The following is a 27,704-nucleotide window of genomic DNA, read 5'->3' on the forward strand; positions in this document are numbered from 1 at the left end:
CAGACAGACAGACACTATGAAAATATTTTGTATTTAGGTCATTTATGACCCAAATAACTGATTTTGAGTGAAATTAAAATAACTTTTTTTGCCGATCTTAATACCCTATCATACCGATTGGTATGGTCGGCTAATAAATTTTTGTAATATTTTTTTTCCTAATATTGTTTTGATTTCAGGAAAGTTCGTGTATTTTTAATATTTTTTTAAGAAAGAGTGAAAAATATATATTTGTTATTTATTTTTTAGTATCTCTGAAACTAACTGAAATATATTTACTCATATCTTAGGATTATGTAAAGTGACTTGACAGGAAGCCAAAAATGCAATACTATACAGAGTTGTCCATTTAAAATAATATCCTTGTCCTGGTCCACTGACACTATTTTGAGCCACCTTGTAGAAGCTAAAATATTTTCCTGAAATACATTCTAGTATACACATCGACAAACAAATAAAAAGAGACTGACAAATCTCATGGTAAAGAGTGGGACCGCGTTCCCGTAGCGCAACTCAGAATAACAATTTTGAAACCAATTAGCAGGACCATGGCAGGACGTACGTCTTTATTGCTATCTTTCTTTATTATATGTACTTTATATGAAAAAGAAAGAGATAGGTATAAAACGTATCGTAAGACATTATCGCACATTCTGGCTGGCGGGAAATTTAAATCAGCCATTATTAGTAGTATTCTTTCAATCTGAAACTGAAAATTTTCACTTAAACTGATTTATGCCCTATACCACGTAAAGGGAACATGGTGTAGGGAATAAATCAGTTTAAGTGAAAATTTACAGTTTCTTTCAGAACGAAAGGATACTACTATTCGACGGAAATTATAAAAAAAAGCAAACATTGTCCGGTTTTATAAACATATTTATTTATACATAAAAATAAATAAACTTTTTATAATATAATAACAAAAAATAACAGTGTTTATTCCACCCACCTACCAATTTTAAATGCAAATGAACTGACTGTTGCAGGAAACGATCGGCCAATTTTTTTAAAGGACATTAAAAATCTCTTTTTCGAAAAAAACTGCCCAATTGCAATAACAAAGTGAATATCCAAGCAAAGAAGACTTTACGAGAATCATGATCCTCAACCATTTTCAAGTCCAGTTTTAATCCGAAAACCAAAGTAAAGTAGGTATATTAATAAAGTTTCTGGGTACTATGAACCAGCTATAAACTACCTACCCAAAAAATGAAAAAAAATAATTGTATTAATTTGTTATGTTAAGAGAGGTTCGAAATATTTTTGACACTACTACTTCTACTTTTTTCTTAATAAGATGATAAATATAACTACTTACTTTTATTTTACCGGGTGTCTTTAACATATCTATCAGAGAAAGGGGGTACCAATACATATAAAAAAAGATGATACCGGCTCCTGAAGCAAATAATATATATAATAACAAATAGTATAACTTGTGGCATAACCTAAAATTATAAGTAACAAAATATAAATACCTATCTGGAATAAAGGAATTCGTTCCCTATCCATATTCATAAGTCAATAAAATGGAGAGTTTAGAAAAAAAAGTAACTCACCAAAAGAAAAATTAACAAACATGACGAACTGTCATGATGTTGTCATCTTGGTTGTCATGATGACGAAAAGGAAAGGCGATTGTTCTAATTTTTATTTAGAAATTACGTTTTATATGGCTGCTTCTTTCTCTCTTGTTATATTAGAATGAGATAGTGTGCTCAATAGACGCAATGCCCAGATCAACATAAATAGAACGAAATTTTGCGTTCTGAGTTGCGCTACGGGAACGTTGTCCCTCTCTTTGCCATTTAATTTGCCAGTCTCTTTTTATTTGTTTGTCTATGAGTATACACTTTATTGGCTTCGGTGAACTATCCTGACACACGATTTTTACTAGAAAATGAAGCTTATGTTACCTTAAAATGAATTTCTTGGATTATTTGACCAAAATCTGATGTGGAAAAACACGTTTCACATAAAAAACATTCTTAAAAATGTTATTTTATTTTTATAGTAAATTCCATAACCGATAATAAAAGAGTCGCGGACATGTTTCTTATATCCATTTCTGTGTTTACGCTGACAGTAGTGAAGGTCGAGTTTTGACAAATATTGCGAATTGATACATGGTTGTCAGATCAGTTAGTAAATTATCTGGAATTCCATGCATCTTTTTTTTAGGGAAAAAAATGACGTCATAGGTTTTAAAATGTTTTTTTTTTAATACGAATTTGATTACTTTAGTTTATCAAATTAGCTAAATTACCGCTAGCTAATTAACAAACACGCATAAGCGTGTTTTGGTTGCTTTTGTTTCACTCTTTTGTTGTTTTTTTAGTTTTCCCATTCACACATTACCAACGCATTTTTATTATTAAAAATGGCTATTTTTTCAAAATAAAAATAAAAAACAGAAAAAGAAAATTCAGTGGAACTGGCAACATTGCTTTTCCTTTTGTCGCTGTCACGTTAAATCAAGTGTTAAACTTCTCCATAACGTCAAATCATAGATAAATGAAACAAGTTTAGATTGGAAAGCCCGTAAAAATTTTGGGTCGCAAATTCTGTTGCATAATCTCCGTTATACGCGATTTCGAGCTGCTAAACCGGTCAGAGGGACAAAAACAAACACAGTAATTAATTTTCTCAAATCAAAGTCAGAATTCTTCGTAATTCCTTCTGGAATTCTTTGGAATTCTAAACCACTTTATCATTCAAGAAATTCCGAAAAGTGTTCCTAGGAGTTTCATTTTACGAACTAATTAACTCTATCAGTCTGAACCAGCGTTGCCACCTCGGTTTCGGCAGTTCCGCTATGAATTTTCTGGTGATTTTTATAAATGTCTAATGTCTCTGTAAGTACTAGACCTAACAATAAAAAAAAAGTACTATTACGAGATTTACGTTTTTTTTAGTTAAATTTTATGAGGTAAAATACTGGAAATATGTCGGCACTTACTTATTACAATTAATTTTTTCTCAGGTACCCCTAAATATGCTCTCTGTATCTATAGGAAAGGAAATTAATAAAAACTTCAGTTGCACGTCATAATACGATCACCAGTAAATTCCATAAGATTACGTATTGGTATCATTGATGAAGTGCATCTAAAGTTGTATTAATTTCCCTATAGTATATACTCTGGTATTATTCCTGGAGGAAATGAAAAATTAACTTTAAGCACTTTCTGAGTACTCGAATAAAAAATCTTATGAGGGTTTCTTTTAAAATGGCGAAATTAGGGAACGTTATAAGTAGATTCTCCTCGGGGTGGTTCGACCGGTGATAATTGTGAAAAGTGGCATTAAATACTTAAAAGCTGGTACAATATTAAATTAGAAGAATAGCAAACCATCGTGGATCGTTGCATAACGTCGGTTTCCAATGTTTCATAGGTATTTCATACATGCGTCCTTATATAAAATAAAGTTTCTTGTATGCAACACACTGTAGTTTATTTATAAAATTAAACGAAAATAATAATAAATTTGAATAAACAATATTTGGCGATATAATTCCGGAAAAAGCCGAACCGCTCCGAAATTTTGAAAAGTTTTGGGTTGCGACCGTTGCAAGAACAGCGCCAAATAGTGTTTACATTGTCCTTATGGGCACTTTCCAATCTAAACTTGTTGCATTTATCTATGCGTCAAATATGTGTCAAAAACTACTAAAATGAAATTAAAATATTTTAAAATTCTGTGCATAATCTCCATTTATTTTTATTTAAAACTACTACTAAAAATGGTTACTTTTTGATAAAAAAAAAGAAAAGTGCAAAAATCGTGTGTCAGGATAGTTCACCGGACCCCACTTTATTTATGCACTTAAATAAAATCAATTTTTTTTTTAAATTCTAGGAGCTACAAATCCTGAACGCATGATTGCTGCATCCTGAATAACAAACGTGTATTCGTGCCAAAAATGCAAACATAACAAAAAAAGTTATTTTTTATACAAGCCAATAAAATGGTATTTTATCGTCGTGAATAAAACAATATTTTTTCCATAGCGAGTTACGTTTTAAAAAATATTCAGAAATTATTATTTCAAGGAATTTATTACGAGTAGAAATAATATTGTGCTGAGTTGGCGTATGTAATTTGACAAATAAATAAAGCTGTCTCTTTAGCTGTCAGTCAGGGGCGGGAAAGTGAAATAGCAAAAGCGATTCCACCGTTTCCACGGAAATCTCAAATAAAATAGTTCCAGCCCTAGCCACTAGGTGGTAGTGCAATTAATTTTTAGGTTAAGAAGTTGCTACTAGTTATTGCCAGGTGGCGGTAAATCAGAATTTTTTTGTAGTTTCCATAGTTTACAACGGCCATTGTCATATTATTGTCAAATTCTCAAAAAATATTGTCGTTGTCATAGCGCCAATCATAATATTATCAAATAAATGATTATCAAAACGTTTCTCAAACTATAATTTGTTCTATGAATTTGTTATATGTGTTTTAATTAGACTTTTCCTTTTGTTTCTGGCCCTAAAAATATAATGTAAGTCTTTTATTTTTGCCATCATTTAAGTACCTATTTATACTTACTCCATTTACAAAGCTTTGGGCGTATTACGTCGGTCTTGTTTTATTATAATAAACGATGTTTAAATATTTGACTTATAAATAAGAACTTTAAATAATAAATAATATTTCACATGTTTGGCTTTAATTTTACTTAATAATTGTATATATTATATTGTTAAATCTTATTTTTTACAAATCACAACGATACTTGTTATTAGTATTGTTGAATTTGTGTAAAAAAATAATATTTAATAATCAAATCTAATTATTTTAGAGTAAAATTATTTAGTAAATACGCTCATTTAAAAAGCCCGCGCTTCGATCCATTTAAAACAAGCCCTACTCAATAGATGGCGCCAGTTCTGTAGGACCATTTTTTCAGTATGGCATAGTCCATTCTTCTTCTAGCTAGGTATATTCTTTGCTGTCAGTTTTGAGTCAATATTTTTTAATTCTCTTTCGCGTCGATTGCTGATTGAATTGGAGCCAGAAATGGCTCAAAACGAAATAAGTAAATTACCAACAGATATTCAGGATGAGGCGACAAAGGCCATATCCCAACTACTTCCATTTAAATTCCGAATAACTTATGAAAAGGAATACAACAATTTTCAAAACTGGAAGTAATTAAAAAACATACGAGAAGAAATAAAGTTTTTAATCTATCCTCGCTGTTAAAGTATCATTTAATCTCCCCTTGCGGTTAAAGTACTATTTTATCTACTATTTTTGATGGATATAAGGCAATTTTAACAGTTGGTATGGAAAAAAAAATCTTCAAAAAACATTCCTAATCTTTATCTACTCAATTTAAAGACACCATCACGCCAAACACTTCCTCCTTTATAGAGGAAAAATAGAAAAAGAACTATTCATACCTGAGAATAGAGCGCTGTAATAAAATTAAACGCCTCTTTGATAAGATAAAAGTAAAACCATTGTCCGGACTCTATCTTATTCCGCTTTTCTCTGGAATAGCGGATTTTTGTCTGCCCGGCAAAGAGAGCCCCGGAAAAACTTATGGAGGAGTTTAATAGTGCTCGTTTGTTTTATCCTAGATATTTTCTTGCCTCTTACGTTGCCACTTAAAGCGTCTAAGAAAAAATAAGTAGCGGAGAAAATTAATAAAAAAATTCTATGCTAAACTTTCTAAAATATAAAATAGTTTTTCTTGGTTAGATTATTTCTTTTTTAGAAAGACACCATCACGCCAAACACTTCCTGCTTTATACTGGAAAAATAGAAAAAGAACTATAAATTCTATAAAAAAAAGAAACTATATAAATACAAAAAATGAATATTTTTTCTATTTAAAGCATTTTAGAAAGTTTGACATAGAATTTAGAACACCCTGTATGGTTTGAGATTACGATATTTATATAGTAAACGCCACGAATGTTTGGGAGTGATTCATCGGTCGCTACCATGTGAACCTTTGAATAAGAAGACTAAGGAAGGAGCATATCAAAAATCTTAGGTACACCGCGATGGGCCTCAAATATGGCCGACTTAAATTCCGGTTTATCAGTGTCGTTCTAATTTTATTTAAATAATGTAAAACTATGATGTAGGGTAGACGTGGGGCAGATTCAATAATTTGTTGTTTTATTTTACGTTGTGAATAAATGTTGGTAGTTATTAAAATTGTTATAAAAATATATAATTCTAATAAAAATAGATAAGTTATAATAAGTATTTATTAACACAAACATCCGATACGCTACTGAAGCAGGTAAGTCAAATTAACGTATCTAAATTCTTTGACATCTAATCTTTGACAAGTAATAAATAAAAGCTAAAATGCAAGAAAAATATATAATTTAATTAATTTAAGTGAATTTCATAAATGATCGGTTTACTACACGTATGTATATTGTATAGTCACTTACTAGCGAAAAGTTGTTCCATTATTTCACTCAATTTTTGCCGAGATCTACCGCACGCTACACAACCAACTATTTTAGAGTCTTTTTCGATAAATCGCGATAGTGTCACTGTTAATTTAAGTTCTGCCACAATTTCCATGTAGATTTACTACCTTTATACAACTATCAGTAGTAGAATAAATAATAAATAACATAAAATAAGCTCCGTAAAGACTGACAAATCCACAAAATTTCAAATCAAATTCAAATGTGTCAAATGAATCGTCAAACAGAACTGTCAAGGATCCCCACCCTAGAGAGCTTTTATGGTGGCTTTTCCGCCCACCATGCATGAATACATGGATAGCATTATGCTCCTTCCTTAGTCTTCTTATTCAAAGATGTGAACTAACCTGTTCAAGGTCACATAAAACTTAATTCCAGTGCCGTGGTGTTTCAAGTCATATAATAATCAATATATAATCTGTTGTAATTTGTTGTTTTAACTGTCAAAGTCTTGTCAAAACATATATTTGGTAATAAATATAAAATGGAATGCCCCATTGGTCGCACTGCAAGCACACCAATGGACTGACGCACAAAAACGAATCAATCAAAGAAACGCGATATAGTATCGTCTTTGTCAATCACGCTTAACATTTAGAATAAGGAGGAGCGCAGGCAGATGATTAGACCGGGCCTTTAAAAACCTACGTTTGCGGTAAAAATTTACGTTTTTAATGTAAAAATGATAGTGCGCGTGTCGATTCTAACTTCATCAAGCGATGAATCACTCCCAAACATTCGTGGCGTTTACTATAGCAATGTAAATATATACCAACATTACAGTATATCCCCGGATTATCTTTACAAGTGGAAAAACTATTTTATTATTGACATTTTAAAAAAATGCATTCTTCATAAAAAATTTTGCTTGTTCTAAAATGGTTAATCCCGTTTAAACTTTTCCAAATTTCCATACCGTTTTAGAGAAAAAAAAATGAAAATGTAGTTAAATTTTTCCTAAAACTCAAAACGCGTTTCTGTGGTAATATATTTTCTTTTTCATTCTTTGATAGATCATTATTGACAGAATTTTAATTAACATCATATTTTTTGCTTGTGTAAAAATATTTTGGAAATATTTTTTTTTCGTTCCACCATATTGTCCAATTCGGCTTTCGCCTCGTTGGACAATTTTGCGTCCCATGCTTAAAATATATTCATTTCGCAACTTGTTACATAAATAGCTATTTCTATGGATAAACTCTTTGTCACACAGTATAACAAGGAACAGAAAAGAATGAAGCTTCATAAGCATTATTTCCATGCTTCCCCATCAGAAACCGACAAAACTTGTTTCGACAATGGCCGAAGACAAAAAGCCGCCAGCTTGCAGAAAGACGGAACGGAAATACTTACGGTAAAGTTTGATCGTTCCATCTGTCTCGCCGAGGGAATTCTTGGCCGTGCACTTGTACGATCCGTAGTCGGCCATGCTCACCGACTTAATGGTTAATTTCATATGCACTTTGTAGGTGTTATCGACCAGGACCGGTTCGTATTTGGCTCCTGAAACAGAAGTAAACTCGTTGAAATGGCAACGTTAGAGTCGGGGAAGAGTTGAAAGTAAGTTTAGCGTCATCGTTTGAGAAAGTTTGGGAGATTTTGTGTTCTTAATCCCTGGGTTTTCAGTTTTGACCAATTTAAAGACTTGAAATAAATGATATACGTGGTATTTTATACTATGAGAATATACCGGATGGCCAACTAAAGGTTGCTCTCACTATACCTTCCATATCAGCTCCCTTGCGTTTCCCTTCCGTTTACATAAAATATTATATCATGTCAATGAATAGGACAATACACACTATCCGTTCCGTTTCCCTTCCGTTCCGTATCCTTTCCTTCCATACATTTTGGCGGACTGACTGAAGCGTATCGGAAACAGCGTTGTCAATGAAGGATTGAAATTTGAAAAGTTTATTTAAACATTTATCACAGTATCGCACTGAAAGTGTTACTTAAAATAATACATAACAGAATTTATGAGAAGTGTGAACAAGAAAGCGGCTATGAACAGTTTGGGTTTAAAAGTGGATTGGGAACACGAGAGGCCTTATTCTGTTTACAATTGATGGCGCAAAAGTGTACAGACCAACAAAAACCAATGTATGTGTGTTTCGTAGATTTCGAAAAAGCATTCGATAGAGTCAAACATACGAGACTTATCGAGATGTTGTATGAGTTGGGAGTTGACAGCAAAGATGTAACACTTCTGAAAAATATATATTGGCAACAAACAGCCCACATGAAAATTGAAAATGACAATTCCAATCCAGTCAATATACAGAGAGGAGTAAGACAGGGATGTGTGCTGTCTCCTTCGTTATTTAATGTTTATTCTGAGGCGATTTTTCGGGAAGCTTTCTCGTCAACAGATTGCGGTATTAAAGTCAACGGCGCAGTCATTAACAACATTGGATTTGCCGATGACACAGTTCTTATTGCCGATTCTGATACTGGTCTCCAGAGTTTAGTGGAACGACTTGAACGCTCCTGTAAGAAATACGGGATGAAGATCAGTTCTCTTAAAACTAAAGTCATGATATTTGGAAAGAACCAAAATGTATCAATTCCTATTAAAATAGAGGGCAATACCTTAGAACAGGTCTACAAGTTCAAATATTTGGGGTCCTGGATAGTTAACACCTTGAACAACGACGTGGAAATAAAAACCAGAATAGAACAAGCAAGAAATGCATTTCTAAAAATGAAGAACGTCTTCCAGAACCCCAGATTGGACCTAGAGTTGAGAACTAGGCTCGTTAAGTGTTATGTTTGGTCAATCCTATTATACGGAACAGAAACATGGACACTGAAAGTTCAAGAGATGAATCGCCTCGAATCGTTCGAAACATGGATATATCGAAGAATGCTTAAAATTCCATGGACAGCCCATATCACAAATACCGAAGTCTACAACAGAATAGGCAGAGAGAGAGAATTGCTCAATATAATAAAAATAAGAAAAACATCATACTTAGGGCATATATTGAGAAATGAAAAATACCACGTCTTACAATTGATAGTTAAGGGTAAGATTGAAGGAAAGAGAGGTCTTGGCAGGAAGAAACTATCTTGGTTGAGAAACATCAGAAACTGGACTCACCTAACTTTTGAAGAACTTATAAGGAAAGCCGAGAGAATCGTGAAGATTTTGCCAATGTGATCGCCAACCTCCACGAAAGAGACGGCACGTAAAGAAGAAGATCAGAGTAAATGATAAGGATAGATTCCTACGACCAATTTGCTGTTTTTTCTTATTATTTATTTATCTAGATGTTTACGCATTTTATCACTTGCCACAAGGATGAACGATCGGGTTAGGTAGAGTGTAGTTTCTTTTTGAAAGGTGTAGTTAATCGGTACAACTGTTGGTACTGGTCTGAGGACGACCCCAGGGTTTTTCACGAGGTCCACACCCTAAGAAATTGAACGTGTGGGCTGGTATTTTTAGAAATTATATTGTGAGTCCTTTTTTTCTTTCTGGAAATCTAACAGGTGATATGTACTTGGATTTACTGGAAAATACCATCGACCCAGCCCTAACTGACATCATAGAGAACAATCCTGGATACGTTGAAGAGGAACTAATATTTCAACAAGACGGTGCACCTCCACATTACTCTCAAAATGTACGTAATTATTTAAACAATAACTTTTCCGTTCGGTGGATAGGACGAAGGGGTGCAATTGAGTGGCCTCCCCGGTCGCCCGACTTGACTCCTTTAAACTTTTTTCTATGAGGACACATAAAAAGTAAAGTGTATAGCACTCCACCCGCCTCATTAGAAGACCTGCGAAGACGAATTATTGATGTTTGTTGCGAAGTGACCCCGCAAGTTCTTCACAATGTTCTAGAACGGGTTGAAAATAATTTGTAATTACTGAAATATTAGTTGACGGGCAACATTTTCAGCATTTTCTTTATTAATAAGATAAGTTTTTTTTAACTAATTCAATTTATGCCTTTTTTGCAAAAAAAAGTACTTTTCAAATTTCAGTCTTTCATATTTTCAAAATGACTCGACCGATTTTCAAAAACGAAACGGGAAAGTATAGAGAATAGAAAGCCCTTTTCATTGCGACGCCACTTGATCCCCCTTCCCATTTGAAAAAAGTTGGGGGATGACACCCCCGCTTAGAGGGTTGGATATTTTGCAATCATTTTTGGGGCAAAAGTTGTCCCCCTCACAAACAAAATTGACGTGTTTTTGGATTTTTCGAAAAAAAAATACCCTGGCTGTTATGCTTTGCGGAACGTTTTCGATGGGCCACCCTGTATGTTTCGGCTTGTTAGGCCTTTTTCAAGAGTTTTTCAAGAACTTCTATTTTTCGAACGAAATTTGAGTTCTTAAAAAACTCTTGAAAAGGCCTAACAAGCCGAAACATATATGTACAGTTAAAGTTACTCTTATTAAAAGTTTTTTGATACATCTAAAAGCGTGTTTTATTAAAATATTAATAAATAATTTAATTTCGGCTCTTCGCCAAAATTAACCATCAGCTACATTTTAGCAAGCTTAGTCCATAAACTTGATGGTTGCATTTCGAATGAAATATTAAAACATTCTCCTTGCGATGGTTTTATAGCAATCGCTTTTAAACCTCTGACATGTCTGCGGTCCTAGTCGTTTTATCACAAACTCGGCGCATTCATCATCTGGATGTTCTTTAGACTGGACACGAATTCTCCATCTGTCTCAGGTCTACTCGGATTTACCCCAAAATTATTTTAGGCGTTTGAAAACGCGTTTCGATTATTTTAGACGTTACAATGTTGTCGCATCATTTAAAAAGTCTTTTTGCTCACTTTTTAGTGCCTCTTTATAAATTGCTATTGAGATGAACCAAAAGGCAAACTATCGAGAAAGGATGTATGTAGACCTTTGAATAAGAAGACTAAGGAAGGAGCATAATGCTATCCATGTATTCATGCATGGTGGGCGGAAAAAGGACTCTAGGGTGGGGATCCTTGACAGTTTTGTTTGACGATTCATTTGGCACATTTGAATTTGATTTGAAATTTTGTGGATTTGTCAGTCTTTACGGTGCTTATTTTATGTTATTTATTATTTATTCTACTACTGATAGTTGTATAAAGGTAGTAAATCTAGATGGAAATTGTGGCAGAACTTAAATTAACAGTGACCCTATCGCGATTTACCGAAAAAGACTCTAAAATAGCTGGTTGTGTAGCGTGCGGTAGATCTCGGTAAAAATTGAGTGAAATAATGGAACAACTTTTCGCTAGTGACTATATAATATACATACGTGTAGTAAACCGATCATTTATGAAATTCACTTAAATTAACTAAATTATATATTTTTCTTGCATTTTGAGCTTTTATTTATTACTTGTCAAAGATTAGATATCAAAGAATTTAGATACGTTAATTTGACTTTCCTGCTTCAGTAGCGTATCGGATGTTTGTGTTAATAAATACTTATTAGAACTTATCTATTTTTATTAGAATTATATATTTTTATAACCATTTTAATAACTACCAACATTTATTCACAACGTAAAATAAAACAGCGAATTATTGAGTCTACCCCACGTCTACCCTACATCATAGTTTTACATTTTTTAAATAAAATTAGAACGACACTGATAAACCGAAATTTAAGTCGGCCATACTTGAGGCCCATCGCGGTGTACTTAAGATTATTGTTATGCTCCTTCCTTAGTCTTCTTATTCAAAGATGTAGACGATAAAATGATTTTTAAATCCCTTGCTGTCTTAACATATTCCACAGCGTGTTTCAGAATCTCAAACTTTCAAAATATCAACATTTTGTTTCCCTCGTATAATTGACAGATAGAAACTTTCATTAAAAAATTGAAAAGATTAATTTCGGGAGACGATAATGCAATTTTATCGTCGTGTATAAAACAATATTTTTTTCCATAGCGAGTTATGTTTTAAAAATATTCAGAAATTATTATTTCAAGGAATTTATTACGAATAGAAAAAAATATTGTGCTGGGTTGGCGTTGGTTTCTATGTAATTAGACAAATAAATAAAGCTGTCTCTTTAGTTGTCAGTTTTGAGTCAATATTTTTTAATTCTCTTTCGTGTCGATTGCTGATTGAATTGTGGCCAGAAATGGCTCAAAACGAAATAAGTAAATTACCAACAGATATTCAGGCTGAGGCGACAAATGCCATATCCAAACTACTTCCATTTAGATCCCGATTAACTTAAAGAAAAGGAATACAAACATTTTCAAAAATGGAAGCAGTTAAAAAACGTGCCAGAAGAAATAAAGTTTTTAACCTATCCTCGCTGTTAAAGTATCATTTAATCTACCATTGCGGTTGAAGTACTATTTTTTATATTCTTCTACTATTTTTGATAGATATTTCGACAATGTTAAACAAGATATTCTCTTAACCAGACTGTTCGAGATAGGAATAGTCGCCAAATACATTAGAAGCATACAGGAACTATATTGGAACCAAACCGCGGAGATAAGAGTTAACAAAAATTTATCCACAGACACCTTCAATGTGTGTCAAGGAGTCCGCCAGGGTTGTATATTGTCACCAATACTTTATAATATATACGTCGAAAAATATTTCAAATAGCCCTGGAAGGAGAAAGTGGAGGAATTAAGATTAACGGAGTTCCAAATAACAATATTAGATATGCAGATGATACGGCAATACTAGCACCAACTTTAGAGGATCTCCAGCAAATAATAAATAAGATAGGGGACATGGGAAATCGTTTCGGTCTTAAAATCAACACTGCCAAGACCAAACTTATGGTAATAGGACGCCAGCTTACAATCAACACCGCATTGACCGTGGATGGAAATATTATAGAGCGAGTTCCATGATTTAAATATCTGGGTGCCATGATCAATGAACGATGGGACTGTGATGAGGAAGTTAAACTTAGAACGAATTATGCAAAGTCAACATTTTTTAAACTTAGTCTCCCCCTAACACTTAGACTACGGGTAGTAAAATGCTACATATGACCCATCTTACTATACGGCGCAGAAACCTGGTCTCTCAAGGCTAGAACCCTGAACCGCATCGAGGCTTTCGAAATGTGGACTCTCCGGAGACTCTTACGTGTGCCATGGACCGCACATGCCACCAACGAAGAAGTTTTAAGAACTGCAGGCTATGCACGAGACATGCTTAATATAGTTAAAGAAAGGAAAGTCTCGTACCTCGGCCATATCTTTAGAGGAGACAAATATTATATTCCTAAGCTGATTCTACAAGGAAAAATAGAGGGACGGCGAGGCCCAGGAAGAAAACAACATTCCTGGCTAAGAAACATACCGGGTTGATGTAAGATCATCCACGCAGCCACCATATTTCGAAGAGCCGAAACCGGCAGTCTACACATTGTATGAAGAGTACAGACAATCGCCAACGTGCGGCTAAGCACAAGGCACAGGAAGAAGAAAAAATAAGGCAATTTTAATAGTTGTTATGGAAAAAATATACATCAAAATTGCAAGGTCTCCCTTGTTCGTGCCGGTGGGTGTATTTTTTAAAAAAACATTTAAGATATTTTTACAGAAATATCAAAATGTCTGAGCCAAATGATAACAATAAATATTACTTATAATTCCCTTTAAACTCTAACAAATATCAAAACGGTAACACTAACAACTTAGCTCCGTGGGCCATAACGAAGGCGAATATATCAGGATCTAACTTAGTATCAACAATAACAGTAACAATTTAATTGGCATGACGCTGAACAACAAACAGTCTAATTAGTGGTGTCGGACAAACGCTAAGTAGCTGAGTTAGGATGGTCTAGCTTCAAGTTTGGAGAAAGCTGGTCCTGCAAAGACAAAGTAAGCGAATAGGAGGGCCCAACAAACATGAATGCATTAATCTTTTTTGAAATATAAGTTGTAATCGAATACAATAGAGAGTGACTGAAAACAAATTGATTCAGCATGTAATTCAACTTAAAAATAACTAGGTTTAAGTTTATTTCTGAAAACTAAAGCACGTTATTTTAGGATACTAGAGAGATTTTAAATTAATAACTAACCGAACTGTATTGCGGAAACTTCGGCAGCATATTCTGCGGATAAAAATAAGTAAAAAAGTTCGTATAAATGCATGCCCTAAAATGCTTAGTTTTGGAGATATAGGGTGTAGAAATTTTATTTTTATTTCGATTTTTTCCAAATAATTTCTAAAGTAACCTCAATATTTGGATCAAAATTGGTGTCTAGGAGTTTTTTGACATGAGAAATTTGATTTTGATGTCAATATGACTCCTATTAGTAAAGGCCGCCACCTATACAGGATGGGCCACTGAAAACTTACAACGGCTATAATTTTTAAACCAAAAAAGATATCAAAAAAATAAAAAATACCGTTTCTATGATATCGAAAGGGAATACATATGACGTATTTTTTGAACCCCCCCGACCTACCACTTAGGCGCCCCCTACTCACTTGAAAATCTTAAATGGTAACATCCAACTTGTGGCGCCTTTTTGGAAAGCCCATGTAAAATGCTAAACGATGATCATAACGTTTTAGGGTGAAATTGAAAAACTACCCCTTACACGAAAAATTAGGTGGACATTAATGAAAAAAGTATTTTTTTCAGCATAAGTTACAATTTGGGATCCAGCTAAATGCAGCAAATGAGGCATTTTTTAAACCACCCCGACCCACCCCTGGGTGCCGTCCCCTCACTTCTAATCTCATCAATGCCATGTTTAAACCATTGCCATTTTAAAGCTAAAAATAAAAAATGTAGATAATAAAAAAGGCAACACAAAGATGTTTTACTAATCGTTCAGCCTAATTTTGCGATAACGCAAATTCTTCCTTATCATCTATTTTTTTACTTTCAACAAACAGGAATCTTAAAACGGCATATTGCGTTTTTGCACTGTCTTCTATCGATTTTCAATCGTTTGCAAGTTTGGTGGTATTTTAAACGTTTATTTGATTTGCTTATTTGAAAGAAAAATAGTTTTTACTGTGGAAGAAAGAATTCATATAGTTTTTCTTTATGGTGCTGAAGGTATGTGTAATTTGAGAACGGCCCGTGCTTTCAGTGAGGGAAATCCGGACAAAAACGTAAGTCACGTTTATGTTAGAGATTTGATTTTAAAGTTTCAAGAAACTGGGACGGTCAAAAATAAAAAAAGGACAGGGCCCAGGGTACTGAATGAAGAAATACAGATGGAAGTTATTGTTCAGGTAGCGGTCAATCCAGAAGCATCAACACGCCTGTTGGCATCAATCACAGGTATATCTCGAACATCTGTCAGGAGAGTATTGAAAATGCACAAATTCCATCCCTACAAAATGAAGATTCTGCAGGAACTTGGCGACGACGATTCAGATAGAAGGATTCAGTTCTGTGAACTAATGACGGAGGAAATTCGAAGGGAATCTTCACTCACTAAAAATATTTGTTTGAGTGATGAGTGCTCATTTTTTTAAACGGAATTGTGAGTAAGCAGAACTGCAGATACTGGAGCGATGAGAATCCGCATATTGTTGTTGAAGACACACCCAACATCCCCAAAAGCTCAATGTTTGGTGCGGAAAACTAGGCGATAAAATTATAGGTCCATTTTTCATCGACGGAAATTTGACTGGTGATGCTTATCTGGAAATGCTGAACAATTTGATAGAGCCAGCCATTGTAAATGAGGTTGAAAATCAAAGAGATTTGGAACGAAATTTAACTCTTAATGAAGACCTCATACACTTTCAGCAAGATGGAGACCCTCCGCATTATTCTATTGTCACAAGGCGGTGGTTGGATAGATATTATCCAAGGCAATGGATTGGCAAAAGGGGTCCAATCGAGTGGCCGCCAAGGTCACCTGATCTCACTTCTTTAGACTTTTTCTTGTGGGGTTACACTAAATCCATAGTCTACAAGACAAAACCAGGTTCGTTGCAAGAATTGCGGCAGAGGATAACTGAAGCATGTCGAAATATTCCAAGAGAGACTTTCCAAAAAGTGAGAAAAGAATTTGAAAACTAGCGAGCGAAAAAATATACATCTCTGTGACTTTTTACATATAAAGTTTTAAATTTTACAAACTTAAAACACCTCCACCTTCCCAGTGGTGGTGTTTTGCCTTTGATATTACCTAACAGCACAGAATATACACCTACGAATTCTGTGCTAATAGTTTAGAAGATTGAAATTAATTTTAAATTAGTTTGAGTTCGTTCCCATACAGCTAACTTTTCTTTTATGATCGTTGTATAATATTCCACCAGTCAGCCATCAAATATATATAATTTATTATAGTTATTTAAGCGCCAACGAACGACATTTAATATTTTAGAGTAATGCATGAGATATTGACGATCGAAACTGAGTATATATCTACGTATCAAAGACAAAGCATTAACAAAATTGGAAAGGTTTATGAATGTTTAATTTTATAGAGAGAAGACGTTTTTTGCTTCTTATTTTCAGAAATCCTAATTTACATAATGCATTAATGTTTACTTTTTTATTTTATCTATATCTGTCGAGAGGGGAAAAACAAAAAAAAACTATAGTGGAGTGCCCAGAGACTTTTACCTCGGAATTCAATTACTGTCAATGTATTAATGTGAAACCTTCTGTACTGTGTTTTATAGATAAAATACTAAAATGTTTACCCATTTTTTTTTCGTTGCTTTTAATTTTTTTATTTTAGTAATTTTAGTAAATTCTTAATTATTTCCTTCTTATTATTTTGATTTTTTTAATTCTTTTTCTAATTAAATTTATTGAAATAAATAAATCTAATGCATATTATGCACCTATTCTGCTTATATTCTAATCATTGCAATTTTGACTGAAATCGAATTATACAGGGTGGCGCGTCATATAAGACGCGGTTTTTGCAAGGAAAACAAAAGTTTATATTGAAGTGGAATTTTCTGAGCTTATGTAAGTTAATTTAAAGTATTTTCTAAATTTATGTAGAGTTCTACAGGGTGTCGCCCAAAAAAGTTACACATCAAAGTTATGTTTTTTGTAATGGAACACCCTATATATTAATTGATTTTTGGATTCTAGCAAAACAATAAAGGTTTGTTTCATTAGAAAAGTATATGACTAAAATATATACCGCATGATCGAAAAAAAAACGGCGTCAGCGATGGCTATGAAATGAAGATCGCTGTCATTTTATATGTAAAATTATATGGGAAATGTCAACGATCGTCATTTCCAAGCCAACTGGACTCCATTTTTTCTCGATCATACGGTAGTTTTTGAAATACATTCACCGGCACGAAAAATGGGCACCTTAAGACTTTGATGTATTTTAAAGAGGTTAATATATTTTATTTTAATGGGCCGATTTTGACGATTCCCTAAGCAGTGTGTTGCCAAATTATTTGACTTCTTAGTATCTTTTTCTAAATTGAAAATGAAACTCCCCATCTGTTAATTATACAAGGGAAAACAAAATGTTGATATTTTTGATGAAAGTTTGAAACACCCTGTGAAATATGTTAAAACAGCAGAAATTTAAAAATTATTTTATAATCTAGATACACATCCTTTCTCGATGGTTTGTTTTTTGGTTGATCTCATTAGCTTTATTTTTGTTGGAAATATTCGGTTTTAAAGAAGGCACTAACATTTTTCGTAATTTTTACATTAAGACCATGCCTTTGCTTTTCGGCCTAGTCAACACATCTAGTATTTCGGGTCCCAAAGCAGGCCTTCTTGACATAAGATTTGCTTCATTTAATTCATTATCAATTTGAAAAGCTGGCAAACGGCGGTTTCTTAGCGATAAACTTACAATAAGTCGATCGTCTCGATTAGAAGTTCTCATACGAAGGTTCCTGGACGTCTATATTGACGTCCTTATGGACGTGGTCATAATTCAAAGACCATTTAACATACTCTATGGTATTAAATAAATAAATAAATAAATAAATAAATAAATGCCTTTATTGTCAAAAAATTTTTCAATTTGTAGACAAAGGTAAACTAACAAACAAAGTAGAAAAAAACAAGGTATACAAACAAACAAACAAAAGATAATACAAAACATTATATAAATAATATTGTCAGTCTTATTGTTAAAATAAACATTTATAAATGTTTACAATGTCAAAGAACGACCACCATAGATAATTTTATTTCTAAGTTAAATAATCGTTTTCCTTCCATTAAATTTACGCATGAAATTGAGAACAACGACAGATTACCATTTCTAGTTGTATTAGTTATTAGAAATACTAATAATTGCCTGGAATTTGATATCTATAGGAAAAATACGACCACACGCAGATACATTCCTAATGAATCACATCATAGTGTTGAACATAAAATGGCTAGTTTAAATTTCCTAGTTCATAGATAACTTAGTTTCCCACTTTCCAAAGAAAGATATGAAATAGAAAGAGATTACATTAGGAATGTAGCTGAGTGTAATGGATATTCTCCTTCACTAGTTGATAAATTAATTAGAAAACGTAGGTATAGGTTAATGATTTCTGAAAATTCGACTTTTCAAGTGGAGAAAGACACGTCTAAATATTTTTCGATGCCGTTTGATAGAGAGTTATCCCGTGGTCTAAAAGGAATTTTGAAGAATGTAAATTATAAACTTGTGTATAGTGCTAATAATAAATTACAACAATTATTAGGTAATCCAAAGGATAAAACACCTCCACTGGAAAGGTCGGGTATTTATGAAATTTCTTGTAAAGATTGTAATCAGAAATATGTTGGGCAAACTAGAAAATCAATATTAACTAGATTTAAAGAACATTTAGCTCAGATAAGATATGGTAAACCGGATAAATCTTGCGTTGCCGAACATATTGTTCATAAAGAACATTGTATAGATCTTAATAATTTAAAATTAATTAAACAAGTCTCAAATTACAGGCAATTAGATGCATATGAAAGCATCAGAATTAATAAATGTAAAGATAGTATGAACAGGTCAACGGTCCAATTCCTTCAAGTTCTTTGTTCCTACTACTCTAGTGGCGGAAATCTAACTGTTACGCTCAGTTGGCTCTGACTCGGTTGGCTAGATTTTGCCACGCCCACTCGGTGCCCACTGAGCGAGTATATAAACGCTCAACTTGTAGATTGTACTTTAGTTTATAATCATCTGCTGATGATGCCAAACCAAACCAAACCAAACGCGCGTCCAGTGTAAAAGTAAAAGTGTTTTGGTGTATTGTGGTGATTTAGTGTTTTTATTTTGCTGTGTGTTTATTTAAATACTAAAGTGAAAGCAAATTTAAATAGGTAAACTTTGTAATATATCTTATTAACAATACAATGCAAAAAGTTTTATAAAAATTCGTTCACAGTAAATGAATTCCGAGGTTTGTATCTCATAAGGGCTTAAGGCACTCCACTACTAGTCCATGAGTAAATAATGAGTCGATATTCCCACAAGTTTGTAAATAGACAGTAGAGTACGGCCAAAGGCCGGGTGATTTTCTTTAAAAAAATTGGTCAAGTGCGAGTCGGACTCGCGCACGAAGGGTTCCGTACCATCCATTATCTATACAACTTTAGACACTATATTATTATTATAAACTTTTTTTCCGATTTAGCTGAAACTTTGAATGCGCGTATAAGTAATTTAAAAACAAATGAAGAAACACATTACTAAAAATTATATTAATCAATAATAAATACGTAAAAAGTAAAAATAAATATGTAAAAATTAAAAAAAATCGCCTTGACTAGGATTCAACCCTGCCTTACTACGGCTCCAACGTCATAGCAGCGTAGACTTGAAAGATTCTATAAAATTCTTACTTAAAAGATAATGTTTAGTGAAAGTACTTTTTTATTTGTAAACATTTATTTAATTCTGTTTTTAGTATTTGTTCTTATAGCGGCAACATAGATACATTATCTGTAAAAATTTCAACTGTCGTCTAGCTATAACGGTTCATAAGATAGACCTTTGTGACAGACGGACGGATAGCGAAGTTTTAGTAATAGGGTTCCCGTTTTTACCCTCTGCAACAAAAAAATCTAGTATACCGGTTTCTCAAAATTTGCTCACCCCTATAATAACATTTTTAATTTTTTTAGATAAAAAAGATTTGATACGTTAGTATATGACACAAATCAGGATTGATTGACATATTGATACTTGACACTTCTTGCCTCACCGGAAATGACCGCAACTTTCGAGTTTTAAATAACACCCATGGTATATTATTTTTTATTTTCTTTGATAGAATTCTTGCTTAATATGCGAAATATCCAAAGTATAGTTTTTTAATATTTTTCGGAAAATTATTAAAAACTTTTGTAGCCCCCATATAAAATGCCAAACGATGGCATTAAATTTTCAAAATATGACTTTGACAGTTGTTTTGTTATTAGCATGGCAAAAAAATCATTTTAATATTATTTTTACTGAACGATGTATAATAAACTAATTCCAGTTCAATTAGATAGTTTAATAACGGTAAGTCATAAAAAATATATTTTCACAAATATGGTTTATTTGAAATTGTAACATGCGGTTCATAACGACAATATGACTCGAAATACCAAGTGTGTGGTACAAAATTATTCGTAAAAAATGTTTTTTTTTCAAATATACTAATGAGCCACTCTCGTCTGATATAAAAAAAAATTAGAAATTATTAAAAATACGATTTGGGCATCTTTTAACGGGCCAGAACAAGACACGAAAAACACTAGACAATCAAATCTATATTTCCAAGGCTCATTAGGTAATTTAAAATTAGTGTTTAAAACAGCCATGGCACTCTAGATTGATGATTTTTTGAGCAAAAATGTCAAAAGTTGACATACTAAGGGCTGGCAAAGGTTAGTCTTGGGTCGAGATTTCCGTATGTAAGAAGAGTACAATGCATTTATAATGTACTGAACAAAGAGAGGACAGTAAACACGTTGCCAAACGTATGAAATAAACCGAGAAACTGTGCACATCGCTAAGAGAAGTGGAAGGGGATATAGCAGATTTGTCGCAGTTGACCGGTCGACCCAATATACCTCTGTCAGTACTTAAAATTCTAGGGAAAGGTGTACGTCATGCGTTCAGCTTCACGATTTAATTACGTCTCGTGATACTTGATTTGTTTATTTATAAACGAGTCGTTGTAATTTTCCCTATAGCTTGAATTTTTTTTTAAGTGCAAGCTAGAAACACTTGCATTTTTGGTAAAAATAAGTGGAATTGAGTGGGTGTTTGATAGTGGTCGCGCTATTAGAACTCTGAATTCCAAAAACCGATATCTCGAAATCTATTGGAAATAATAGATTGTAGTTTTTTCAAGAATTTTGTTAATATTTCTGCTGTATTTTCTTTTTAGACAGTATGTGAAAATCTTTATCAATAAAAAAATTACACGATTGCTGAGAATTGCTATGCTCTAAAAGTAAATGGATGGATTGTTTACAATTTTTGAATAGAAAAAACAACCTTATCGAATTTTTCTTATGTAAACATATTGTAAAATATCCGATCTTGAAAATAAAAAAAAAGTTTCAATATCTAAAGTGGTTCTTGAGTTATGGCCTGTTATGTGTTAAAAAGTTGATTTTTTAAATTATCGCGATTACTGACGTTTTCTCGTTATAAAGAAAATGACACCTTAACGATATCCTTATAATTCCATTTCAGATGCTCAGAAACATGTCTAATGATTTTATCTAGTTAACTTTTGAAAAATTATTTTACTTGATGATCATGATTTTACTTTACTTGATAGGGAAAGGCGTATCGGCAACGCCGCAACAGCACACTGTTGCGCGTCGCGTCGGTCGGTCGCATTTCTCTCACTCCGACTTAAAAGATCCCTATACGATTAACTTCCACACATGTAAATGCCGACCCAAAAGTAACAGTTGCCAGCACGGTATAATATATCATTTTATTAAGAGTATCATTTTCTCTCTATCGAATAAATTAAAAAAAAAAATACGGAGGATCCAATTAAAAATAAAAAAAAAATTGTGGTAATTTCAGGAGTAACAGGAAGTGATCGAAAACAATCGAATACGCCAATTAATCCTAATTTATGTCATATACTAACACGAAATGTCGATTTTTTTATCTAAAAAAATAAAAAAGTTATAGAAGTGAGCCAATTTTTTTGTATTTAAAATTTACTGAATATTCCATTTATTTAATGTTCACAACAAGTGTAATATAAAATAACTCACTTTTATGAGCCGTGAAATTGTATAGGCTTCAAAAATTTTATATCTCTATAATATCAAAATCCCGAGCTAAAACACGAGTTCTATTTTATTATACGGCCTTTCATTATAATATGCGTTCATGTAAATAAAAATATTATATTATGTTATAATACAATTTTCTCTTGTAGGTAATATAAATTTTTAACCAACTGTTTGATAAATAATGTCTATACCTTTGTATCGGGTTAACTTCTTGAAAAGAATATTCTGCTTTTCTGCCCACCACTGCAAAAAAATCTACAAAATTAAAATGTTAAGGCTAAGGCTATCTCCCTGTCTGATACCAGATACGACTTTGAGTTCTCTTGTTAAGTCAGATTCTGTTCGTATACTTGTTTGGTTATTGATATTGAGCTGATTTACTAAGTTTGTGTGGTATTTATACTTAAATTAACAAAATGCATATCATAGTTGACCGAATTATGAGTTTTTTTTTTATAAAAACAAGAATATTTTACATATAAAAATAAAGTTTACAGTCCTAGCCTAACCCAACCAAATAATAACTATTCATTTTTGATTTTATTTATTGAATACAATTCTAAAGATTGTCTTGTTGAAGTTACATCAACAATACAAGTTACATCAAGAATACAAGAGAAACGGTTTATAATAGACGTATTTCCTAAAAACTAAAATGCTCTTAAATAGTTGTTTTAGATGATTTAAATAAAAGAAAATACTCAATATGTTTTTTTACTGAAAAAAACTATTATTTGGATATTTTAAATAGTGTTTTCTCTTCGTTCTTTTTGTTTTTTTGCTTTTGATCATGGGAATAGATATACATACTTCCCGAAACGTTAATTATTATAGCTCTTCAATTTTAATTTTCAAAAAAGTAATTTTGTAATAATTTTATTTTACCTACGTCAGTGAGTTAAGAAGCTCTTAACTCACGTATTTTCATTACCGCACTCCTTGTTTAGATGACTACCAAAGAGAAAAAAATATTTTGTAAAACATTTATTTGGCACTAAATTGGAAAAATATGTTATGAGTACCTTTTCATTTCCATAGTTGTGTACTTTTTTTTCGGTGCACCATTTTTCATACTTTGAGTATGCATATTCATACTTCTGTTTCGATCTTGCTGGAAGCAATCCAGAAATGGCTCTGAATGCCTCTTCTTCAATGGCAGAGGGAATACTTTCCGAATCGCTCATTTCTTAAACTAGTGACATTAAGATTATTTACTGTCATATTGACATTGCCATGCATGGTGTTATTAGAACAAAGGTATTAAGGTAATTGATTTTTAGGATAGGTACCTATATAGTTAAGTACAATAATTTTTAAAATTCACACAGTGTTTTTATAGTTAGACGTAGTAAAAATATTTTACAATAGACGCAAGTTTAACTCCATTAAGATACTTGTGAGGGTACACAACTCGTACTACGCACTCGTTGTGCAACTTTTACACACGTATCTTAATGATGCTGTTAACTCACTTGTATCGTAAATATCTATTACTAAATTATTGCGCGTTCATAAGGTTTTAATGTAATACAATTTACAACCATTTTATACATCATGCAAGTAAATTTTCATGTGTATATGTACGAACCATATATTCAGTTTTGAACAGTTTCGACTTGCATTAACCCAAGATCATTTATCTTCCAACTTTCCAGCGTGTTTTCCTTTTAAACTTTTCTCTAAAATTATCAATCTTTCAGAGCCTGTTCGCGATTGTTCGGCCACAAAAGGCGCGTTGCAAGCTGCGAAAGCGTAAAAGGCTCGCGGCGACGTGTGGCGTTGTTTACACAAAACTAGGTGCATTGGAGGCATTTTTCAAACGAAGGCAAAATTAGTTTATTGACTGGAAAAGGAACGACGCGACGCCGACGTTTGAAAGGGTATAATAGAGCATTATATTCGTATTATTTGTGTTAGTTTTAGTGTTTATTTGAGAGCAATTCAACAGAAAAAAATTGTGTGTGCACTATGTGCGCATATTTGTCTGTGTATAAGTCAAACTTCTTACTAACAGCTGTTGAATTGAAGGAATGGAAGGACATATTTGAAAAAGTGATACACAGGGTGGTCCGAACTGTATTCCGGAAACTTCGGCAGCACATCCTGAAGATAAAAATAAGTAAAAAAAGTTTGTATAAATATATGTCCTAAAATGCTTACTTTCGGAGATACAGGGTGTAGAAGTTTCATTTTTATTTCGATTTTTTCCAAATAATTTCTGAAGTAACGTCAATATTTGGATGAAAATTGGTGTCTAGAAGTTTTTTGACATGAGAAATTTGATTTTAATGTCATTATGACTCCTATTTGTAAAGGGCGCCACCTACATGTGTTCTTATCTCTCGCTAAGAGTAATCGTTCTCAAGATACTTAGAATGGAAATAGTCAATACATGTCATTATTGACAAAAAAATAAACATGTTGAATAGTTATTTGACTGAAATAATAAATTTGGGAAATATTTTTTTAAATTAATCATAATTTTTCTGCGAAAAAATGATAAGACAGTTTCTGTTGAAGTTTTGGCACAAAAACATTTCAAATTTATCATTTCAGTCTAATAACTATATATTTAGTCAACATGTTTAATTTATGTCAATAATGACAGGTATTGATAATTTCGATTTAAAATATCTCGAGAACCATTACTTGTAACGAATTTTAACAAGAGACCTTTTCTACGTAAAAAATGTCGTAAATGTATGTAATTGTACTCGGTAGTTTTATACAGGTGCGGACAAAAAGTTATTACTCCTTAAACCACTTAAAAAACATGTAGGTGGTGCCCTCTACAAGTAGGAGTCATATTGACATCACAATCAAATTTCTCATATCAAAAAACTCCCAAGCATCAATTTTCATCCAAATATTAACTTTACTTCATAAATTATTTGGAAAAAATCGAAATGAAAATGAAACTTCCACACTCTGTATTTCCGAAACTATAAGCATTTTAGGACATACATATATACGAACTTTTTTAGTTATTTTTATCTGCAGAATATGCTGCCGAAGTTTCCGGAATACAATTTGGACCACCCTGTATAATAATGCTGTTTTTATATAAATATTATTTTCGATTTATTTCTGTACATTTTCTTCCTCAATAGTCTGCAAATTTTGTGGAATTCCTGCTGATGATGCCAACTGCTAACTTATTTAGCAAAATGCGCGTCCAGTGTAAAAGTAAAGTGTTGTTGTGAATTAGTGTTTTATTTTGATGTCGCTTGTCAAAATCTTTTTTGACTCGTTCTGCAGACTAATCACATTGCTCGTGCGAATTGCAAGTTCAAAATTAAACTTAAATTATGTGTAGAAAATATTGATTTTATTATTTCGTTTTTAATAGTTTTAATAGATGCCAATCCTAACTCATGCCGTGAATGAAGGAAATTGAAAATCAAAATCCATCAAACGAAAAAAAAAAACATTAATAATAATGGAGGATCTGGCTGACTTTGACTTTTTGGCCGGTATTTTTTGCGAGAAAATAATCTATTTTCATTGAAAAGCCCGTCGGCCGCCTGAGTTTGTAAACACCGCTTTGGCGTTTTTGTTGCGCCATATAATGGACCGATAATCCAATTTTTCCTCCTAATTAATTAACAATGGACGGAACAGGGGAGAAAAATCGAAAGTAGTCTTTCGGTAATAAATAAATTAAAAGGCCAGTAAAGTTGCCCAATCATTTATTAATAAACGACTCAATTTTAAGTCAAGAATTTGATTAAATACACCGTTACCTGATACCAAAATGATGATTTAGATACTATTCACAAAACATCCTCCTTTAGATTTTAAAATATTTTTTGAAAACAAATTGGATAAGAAAATGGCCGCTAATGGTGTTTTTAACTATTCGTCTATGAAGTTAGGTTTTTCATAATTTTAAAACCTTAAAGTCCGCTTTCTTTGTATGATGTTAAGATTTCTTTAATTTAATAACCTCAAAGGTCAAGATTTCTTGCTTAAGGTATTTTTCCTGCAAGGTGCAAGTTAAAAAATGGGCTATATTATCCCGAAATATGGAAAAAAGCTATTATAATACCTCTCTGTAAAATTTCGAAACCTTTAAATAACAACGATCTAAGACCCGTGAGTATTTTGCCAGAAATTTCTAAAATTATAGAAAAACATCTACATAATCAAATTGTTTCATTTGTAGATTCAAATAAACTAATACCTGAATGCCAATCTGGTTTTCGTAAGAACTACAGCACTACCACTTGTTTACTAAAGCTGGTTAATGATACTAGAACAAATCAAGAAAATAAAAATATGACGTGTCTTAGCTTACTAGACTTTAGTAAAGCATTTGATACTCTAGACCATTCATTGCTCCTAGCAAAATTACAGTATTTTGGATTTTCAGACGGCTCTTTAGAATTGATAAAAAACCTTTTAAAAGATAGATCACATTGTGTTGTCATGAAACGGGGAAGTTTAAAACAAAAATCTAGTTATATTCCTATGATTTCTGGGGTTCCTCAAGGATCTATTCTGGGGCCACTTTTATTTTCGTTATATGTAGCTGATATGGATAAGGAATTACAGTTTTCTAAATTGCAGCAATATGCGGATGATTCTCAAATTTATTGCAGAATAGATACTAATAATTTGGCACAATTTCAGTTAAATTTTAACGACGATCTTAATAAAATTAATAAATATGCTCTAGATCATAATTTGAAATTAAATGCCGGTAAATCTTGTGTTATAGTATTTGGTAGTGATATAAACAAAATTACAAATACGGCTGGTAACATGAATATCCATATAGATAATGTTGCGATACCCATTGTTACAGAGACTAAAAATCTTGGAGTTTATTTTGATTCGAAGCTTTCATTTCAGGCACATATAACTACTAAATTAAAGGCTGCTTATATACGGTTGAAGAATTTTTCGTCTCTTAAGAAATATATACCATCAAAGACTAAGTATCAATTATGTGACACACTTATTTTATCTTTATTTGATTATGGCGATGTTGTTTATGGTACATCCACAAACGCTAGATTCTCTAGAAAAATCCAAATACTTCAAAATTCGTGTCTACGGTTTTCT

The 27,704-nt window shown here is 32.5% G+C and overlaps 1 protein-coding gene across 1 annotated transcript in view; it reads right to left on the bottom strand.

Annotated features, from left to right (window-relative positions):
- Positions 1-27,704, bottom strand: part of LOC115883591 (neurotrimin-like) — a 310,522-nt gene that overhangs the window by 32,533 nt on the left and 250,285 nt on the right. Inside the window, exon 7 of the mRNA XM_030901948.1 lies at positions 7,818-7,967. Within this exon, the coding sequence (XP_030757808.1) occupies positions 7,818-7,967 (150 nt within the window). The remainder of the gene's footprint in view (positions 1-7,817; positions 7,968-27,704) is intronic.

This window comes from Sitophilus oryzae, unplaced genomic scaffold, assembly GCF_002938485.1.
Source record: "Sitophilus oryzae breed Bouriz unplaced genomic scaffold, Soryzae_2.0 scaffold_1963_pilon_pilon, whole genome shotgun sequence".
In the NCBI taxonomy this organism is placed as follows: Eukaryota; Metazoa; Arthropoda; class Insecta; order Coleoptera; family Curculionidae; genus Sitophilus; species Sitophilus oryzae.